Source organism: Zophobas morio, unplaced genomic scaffold (genome assembly GCF_036711695.1).
Source record: "Zophobas morio isolate AGI-343-1 ecotype UQ-CSIRO unplaced genomic scaffold, CSIRO_AGI_Zmor_V1 ptg000023l, whole genome shotgun sequence".
Taxonomy (NCBI): Eukaryota; Metazoa; Arthropoda; class Insecta; order Coleoptera; family Tenebrionidae; genus Zophobas; species Zophobas morio.
Genome location: NW_026972128.1, coordinates 3,464,925 through 3,472,202, shown reverse-complemented (window position 1 = coordinate 3,472,202; position 7,278 = coordinate 3,464,925). Strand labels below are relative to the sequence as shown.

At 33.0% G+C, this 7,278-nt stretch overlaps 2 protein-coding genes across 2 annotated transcripts; both read left to right on the top strand.

Moving 5' to 3' along the window:
- Positions 1 to 510: 510 nt before the first annotated feature.
- On the top strand, positions 511 to 1,618 carry LOC135134323 (chymotrypsin BI-like). Its single transcript, XM_064062964.1, has 6 exons — positions 511 to 600; positions 665 to 806; positions 861 to 1,015; positions 1,075 to 1,161; positions 1,218 to 1,366; positions 1,421 to 1,618. The coding sequence occupies exons 1-6, from the start codon at positions 576 to 578 to the stop codon at positions 1,580 to 1,582; spliced, it is 720 nt and encodes a 239-aa protein (XP_063919034.1). The 5' UTR covers positions 511 to 575; the 3' UTR covers positions 1,583 to 1,618.
- A 4,160-nt stretch (positions 1,619 to 5,778) lies between these two features.
- Positions 5,779 to 6,903, top strand: LOC135134324 (brachyurin-like). Its single transcript, XM_064062965.1, has 6 exons — positions 5,779 to 5,875; positions 5,938 to 6,079; positions 6,130 to 6,284; positions 6,342 to 6,428; positions 6,484 to 6,632; positions 6,680 to 6,903. The coding sequence occupies exons 1-6, from the start codon at positions 5,779 to 5,781 to the stop codon at positions 6,839 to 6,841; spliced, it is 792 nt and encodes a 263-aa protein (XP_063919035.1). The 3' UTR covers positions 6,842 to 6,903.
- Positions 6,904 to 7,278: the final 375 nt, after the last annotated feature.

Sequence of the window (7,278 nt, the reverse complement as noted above, 5' to 3'; positions counted from 1 at the left end):
TTATTTGAGAATGTTGAAATGAGTAGTTAGAATCCAAATGCCACGAATTAATGGACGTGAGAGGAAATTGTCAGTTGCTTCGAGTTGCAATTCACAAGACACTTAAAAAATAATAATAATATACATTTTCTTAAATCTTGTATGTGAAACGTCGATTGTGTTGTGTTAACCTTAATAATAACTACTTATCTATGAACAGTTATTATGAACCAAGTGGAAATTTTATAACTAAAGGGTAAAGATAAACTGTTATCACAATTTTATCATAATTATTTCAGTTTTCGCTTTTTAACCACTTTAAAGAAAGAGTTATAATATATATCTATACTTTGTGCCAAACCTGACCGCACCGGATATGAGATGATTATCGAACTGAATTGAATCCACTAGACATACATCTCAAGTAGGTACATACAGAAACACGTGTACATGACAGGTACAAAGAACACAAAAAATGTACTATAAAAGCTTCAATCAATACAAATAAAAAGTTAGTTAACAAGATGTTTCGATTTGTTTTTCTTTGCTTGTGGGCATCATCAATTTGGGCTTTGCCTTCCCCAACAGGCCATTCGATGGTGTCGGCTTTTAAAGTCAAAGGTAGTAGTAATTCAAAATCTTTATTATACACGTAATAATAAATACTAACATTTAAATTATTCAGGTCCAAGAATTATTAACGGAGAACAAGCCGCAGAAGGTCAGTTTCCATGGCAAGTTGGTTTGTACATTGACGGCATGTGGTTCTGCGGGGGTAGTATAATCAGCGAGGAATGGATTCTAACTGCTGGACATTGCGTCGACGGGTAACACAAAGTAGACATATTATCAAAAGCCGTAAAACTTATTTGCTTTGTCAGGGCTCGGTCCGCTGAAGTCATAACTGGATCCACTGACATACAATCCGGTGAATCTTCAACGGCATCTCAATTTATCCTTCACGAAGATTATGATGAAGATCTAACAGCGAACGATATTGGATTAATCAAGCTTGACAAACCTTTGACTCTGGGCGGTAAGACCTAAAACAGCTGGTCGGTTACTATTTACTTACTATGCAAAGTTTTGATATAGGAAATGTAGCTGCTATCAACTTGGCTTCTGACGAACTTCAAGCCGATTTTGATATTACGGTCAGCGGTTGGGGTCTAACCAGCGATGGTCAGAAAATCAAACACACAATTTTTATCATCGTAATCATTATTTTCTTTTCTTAGATTCACTTTTCATAAGCCAATATTTGAATTTCGTTGAGTTGGTTACTATTACGAACGAAGAATGTGAAGAGACTTACGGAAAAGGAACAATTCGACCTGAAATGATTTGCGCTAATTCTCCTGTTTCTGAAGTTAAAAGCACTTGCAGTGTAAGAATATTTTGCGTTTTTCATAATGTCTTTTCATCTAATGTTGTTGCTTAGGGTGACAGCGGTGGTCCAGTGGTTGTCAATGCAGATTCAGATCCAGTTCATGTGGCTATAGTCAGTTTTGGTAGCGATGCAGGATGCGAAAGCGGTAGTCCTTCTGGGTATACCAGGACAGCGTATTACAGAGACTGGATCAAAACGAATACTGGAGTTTAAAATTAAAAATGTTCTAAAAGATTTGCTATTCTCTGAATAAACACATTAATATGCATAATTTGTTTTTGTGCTACCTCTATTTAATAATTATAATTGCAAAAGCAGTGGTGTTGATACTTATCATCCAAATGTTTTTCTCCATTTCAATCACCAGTTTTAGGATAGTGGAACTTAGTAAATTTTGGCATTATAACTGACAAGTGATTATGTTTTGCATGAACTGAGTCGCATAACTTCTGTTAAATATTAGCTCCGGTTATTCTATGATTGCAGTATTTGTAAACATTTATTAAAACGTGTTTGTAAATAACGATTATTGAAAAATATGAGGCGAGGTAAAAACGATTTGGCTAGTCGATATAATAGTCTTCAATTTCGGAAAAATTTGTTTTAAACTTTTATAGAAAAGACTTTTTATTTTAAGACAATCCATAATAACATTAAAACATAAAAATGTTATTAATAATAATAATATACATAGTTTCTTTCGAGACTATACTCGGAAATTATTTTTAACTACACAAAATTCGGTTTTAAAGACGTAACATACAACTTAGTTTTTTAAATGAAACACCTAATATTTTTTACGTATTTTGATTGACCTTTTCTCAGGTTTTGCAAGCACAGTTTACTTTTGAAATTCTGATGCAACGTTGGCACGTTACTCCAATTTTCTTGAATGGAAGGATTCACAAAAAATAAATAATAGTTTAAAAAACTAAAAAAACACGCTTTTATTGCTAATCGAACTAAAAACTAGAAAATAATTTTTAATGACAGAGTTTAATATTACAGTAGTAGAAGATCAAACAATCAATCATAATAAATCACCTCAAATTAAAATTATAATAAAATTTAAGTTATTAACAGAATAATTCAATTCAGAGTAAAAAGCGTGGGGTGCTTGATATTTTAAATATTACAATCATTCTATTGGCAACTATCTATGAGAGGATAGTTATGAACCGCAGTAAAATGCACCCCACGCTTTTTACTCTGAATTGAATTATTCTGTTAATAACTTAAATTTTATTATAATTTTAATTTGAGGTGATTTATTATGATTGATTGTTTGATCTTCTACTACTGTAATATTAAACTCTGTCATTAAAAATTATTTTCTCGTTTTTAGTTCGATTAGCAATAAAAGCGTGTTTTTTTAGTTTTTTAAACTATTATTTATTTTTCATTTTTTAGTCTGCGACAAATTCATAAATTGGGGAATTAATTACTTATTTAGATTTTTCTAGAAAGAACCACTCAGTGGTCTCCGTATGATCGATCAACGGGAATGAGTTCGAAATCAATCGCCCTCACGGACCAACGGGACACAATTCATCATTGTGGTTAGTTTTACCCCCCAAATAGTTAATTTTCCTCCATGTTTGTATTTCTGAATCAAAATTTGTTATCTTTATTTAAGTTGGTGAGAATTCATGATTAGATATGTTTTAATTATAATTAATTCCTTCTTTACCTACTGTAAAACCAAAGCTATGCAGAAATTGTCCTTGAAACAGAAATAATCGGTATAGATCGGTATAATCGACACGGAGAGAGATAACCGTGGTATATACTGACACAATTAAGATGCGATCAGCCATTTTTGCACACGTTTAGTTAATTAAAAGTCCGTTCTTGTTTTTTTCATTTAATATCCGTTATTTGTATTTTAATCAAGACTATAATTACAACGAAGAGTAAACCTGATACTACAGGCATGCGCAGATCGCGCGCTAGCTTTATCTCTTTTACTCCACTACACAGGATCCATAAAAGAATTTATAAATCCTGGCGGTCCTAATAAGGATAATGGGAAACTGTTATCAAATTATTGCATTGTCATCGATCCTTGAGACGTGTGCAAAGTTTCAAGATGATCAGACTTTTAGAAACCGATGAAAATTAAGCTCAAAGATTCCGTTACATACATACATAGATACATACAACCCAAGCTAATAAAAGCGTGATAAAAATCGCAGTAGGTTTATTCTTAAAATTTGTGTTACGTTTTTCGTGAGAGATAGATAAAGGTAGGCGCTTTGTTATGGTGTAATTAAAATTAAATTTTCATATACAGAGTGTTATGATGATCAAATTTTATCAAGTCAAGGTAAGAAAAAGCAATAATAATAACAATATTTCTCAATTATAAATAAATAATTAATATAAATATAGTGTAACTAATAAAAAACATGGACAAACATTAACAATATTTACATAATGTTGCAGTTCGGAGACGATACAAATTTTTCAACAGAATAGTTAGTATGATTGAATAATAAACTTTTCGTGTTTTTTAAAATTGAATGAATTTTTTGATAGATTTAATCGATTTTGGGAAAATACTGAAACATTTGCATCCAGAAAAATATAGAAGGCTTTTATTGCTACATATTTTTTAGGTAATAATTTATTTTTTCTTCGCTTGTCGCAATTATGTTGGCTTCTAGTTTTAGTAAATGTATGTGAATATTACGTTACGTACATAGTAAGTAAGTGATTACTGCAGTAGTAATATGTCAACAAACTTTTGAAAAAGAAACAAATTTCAGTATAAAAATGCGTGAAAATGTTCCACTTAACTCATTACCTGTGAAATCTCAAAAGTGTATGTTTCGTTCCAAGAGTGGAAGAATAAAAAAAGCATAGCGGAACTTACCGAAGATGTCATTTTAGCTTTTCTTGATATGACAGTAAGTGTTCGTAGTAAGATACGTAGAACGTCTTTGAAAAGATAATTAATAACAGGCTTACGGTTGTAAAACTTGTCACCAGCTTCCTTGTGGCCCCATTTAAAGAAATTAAGTGTTGGTTATCGTTGTAAAAAACCGAAGGTCCTGTCATAAGAAGAAATAACAACATTTCTAGAGCAAGCAAATGATATTTATTTATAAAATAAATAATAAATAAAAGTAATAAGTATAGAATTGTTTGGGTTGCTTTAATCTTCGGAATTGCTGCGGCCTGCAGCAACAATAGTATTGTGCGTTTTGGAATTCATTAACATAAGGATGGTGGCAATGTACTGAATGTTGCTATTCCTGATAGTAGGACTCATAAGGAAAGAAGATTCTATATAATTAAGGTCGATGGGGTTACACCAAGGTGTAACCCCATCGAACTCTATCGACGTTATGCAACTTTAGGCCCAAGAGATTCACCTTCAAGATTTTTTATACATTACCGTAAGGGCAAGTGTAGTTGACAAAATGTAAGAATTAACTCCTTCGGAAAAATTTCTAGGAAAATTACAACTTTTCTTAAACTGGAAAATCCAACAAAATTATACTCGTTATTATTTTCGTCGCACTTCGGCAATTTTTTTGATTAATGCAGGTGTTGTGTAGTACGTTTATGCAGGACATGTTACTTCATTAAAGCAATACGGAGGATGGGAACCGTCAAAGGTGGTGAAGTTTTATATAGAAGAATCATTTGCAGAAAGAGTAAATAAAGATGGTCACACTAAACTTTTAATATTTTGCGAAAATATTGTAAAAATAAAGAATAAAACCTTTCTTGAATCATATGCAGAAGCTTAAACTGCTATAAGATACATTGCCATAGACGACTTATTTTATAGCCAAAATCGTATTTTATGAAAATCAAAACGAAGGTACTTCTAGAATAAAATCACTCCAGGAAATTTTTGAAGAGTGTAGGGCCCCAAATTTCTCTTTTTCAAACTGTAGTGTAAAAATAAATGTTGGTACTAATAAAAAAAATGCAAAATAATGTCAATCATAATTATTGATTTTACAATATTGTAATTACAATTTACAGTTATTGTAATCGAAGAAAAAGTATAGTATGCAACGGGGTTGGAATGGCTATTCTGAACTCGTAGGACCGTCTCCAATTTTTCACTCGTGCAGAATATGCCACATTCCAACCACTTGCAGTATACTGCTGCACTTATGCGTATATAGTGCCTTGATCAGGCAGATGAACTTTGCAGCTTGCATAACTAATTTGATTCTTATAATCATTTGTCCAAAATGTTATCATAGATACTATCTCGTTTTAAATAAAATCACGCCGGATGCGGTGTGTCTATTAAATTGAATTCAAGCCCTTAGATATACATCTCAAGTATGTCTACAGAAAAAACGTGTAATGTGATAAGTACAAAAATCACTTAAAATGCTACTATAAAAGAGTCGGCTATCCAGAAGAAACAGTCAGTAAGCAAAATGTTTCGCTTTGCCTTTCTTTATTTGTGCGCATCATCAGTCTGGGCTTTGCCTTCCCCAGCAGGTATTTACAAGGTGCCGCCCTTTAAACTTAATGGTTAGTCTTTTACGGTTTTTGTTATACAGATAGGTATTAAATGATAATTAAATTATTCCCAGGTCCCAGAATTATTAACGGAGAGCAAGCCGCGGAAGGACAATTTCCTTGGCAAGTTGGGTTGAACGTAAACGACTTTTGGTTTTGCGGAGGCAGTATAATCAGCGAAGAATGGATCCTAACTGCTGGGCATTGCGTCGACGGGTAAGTCAGAGCACATTAACCAAAATTATAACAATTATTTGATTTATCAGGGCTGAATCGGCTGAAGTCGTAATTGGATCCACTGATATAGATGCCGGCGAAACTGTAACAGCCTCTCAATTTATCCTTCACGAAGATTATGATGGAGACCTAATCGCGAATGATATTGGATTAATCAAGCTTGACAAGCCTTTGACTCTGAGTGGTAAGACCCACAAGATCTAATCGTATACTATAGTTAATATGTAAAATTTTGGTGTAGGAAATATCGCTGCTGTCAACTTGGCCTCTGAAGAACTTAATGCCGACGTTGATGTTACGGTCAGCGGTTGGGGTCATACCAGCGATGGTTAGAAAATGAAAATGACAGTTTTTAGATCACAATCATTATTTTGTTTTCTTAGATTCACTTTTTATAAGCCAATACCTGAATTTCGTTGAATTGGTTACCATTACTAACGAAAAATGTGGAGAGACGTATGGACAAGACGTAATTCGACCTGAAATGGTTTGTGCTACTTCTCCTGTATCTCAAGTTAAAAGCACCTGCAGTGTAAGTACATTTTGCATATTGCGTTTTGAGCTAATGTTGTTGTTTAGGGTGATAGTGGTGGTCCTGTGGTGATTAATGCCGATTCAGATCCAGTTCATGTAGCTATTGCCAGTTTTGTGAGTGACTCAGGGTGTGAAGCCGGTACTCCTTCTGGGTATACTAGGACGGCGTATTACAGAGAATGGATCAAAACAAATACAGGAGTTTAAATTTGAAACTAATTTTTGAAAGATGTGTTATTCTATAAATAAAAACATATTTAGTTTTCAAACTAATTTGCTTATACTACAAGTCTATTTCAAAAGTCCTCTCTTGGTTTTCGGTAATCAAAAATTCAGAACATCAGAAAAGAAATACCAGGAATTCTTTATGTTCTGTATTTTAAACAGAAGTACCATATGATGAAAAAAATGTCTTTCGTAGGGTATCAAATTGATTTTTAAAATAATAATGTTGGCTTGTAGCTATTTGACACTGTATTTGACAATTGTTTGACCGTAACTGTCAAACTGTACAAGGAACGCGTTGATGTTGCCAACATCATTATTTTATACACGACCTCTTGTCTATTAACTACGGCCTACTCATTCGACCTGAATTTCATTGTTTTTTTGATTCTGAGAAAACGCAAAATTTCGCCACTTTG

Bases quoted from the DNA above. Each gene is read 5' to 3' on its own strand.
- LOC135134324 (XM_064062965.1), top strand. From the start codon at position 5,779: ATGTTTCGCTTTGCCTTTCTTTATTTGTGCGCATCATCAGTCTGGGCT. The intron at 6,285-6,341 runs GTAAGACCCACA...ATTTTGGTGTAG, and splicing joins CAAGCCTTTGACTCTGAGTG to GAAATATCGCTGCTGTCAAC. The intron at 6,633-6,679 runs GTAAGTACATTT...GTTGTTGTTTAG, and splicing joins AAGTTAAAAGCACCTGCAGT to GGTGATAGTGGTGGTCCTGT.
- LOC135134323 (XM_064062964.1), top strand. From the start codon at position 576: ATGGTGTCGGCTTTTAAAGTCAAAG. The intron at 1,162-1,217 runs GTCAGAAAATCA...TTCTTTTCTTAG, and splicing joins TTGGGGTCTAACCAGCGATG to ATTCACTTTTCATAAGCCAA. The intron at 1,367-1,420 runs GTAAGAATATTT...GTTGTTGCTTAG, and splicing joins AAGTTAAAAGCACTTGCAGT to GGTGACAGCGGTGGTCCAGT.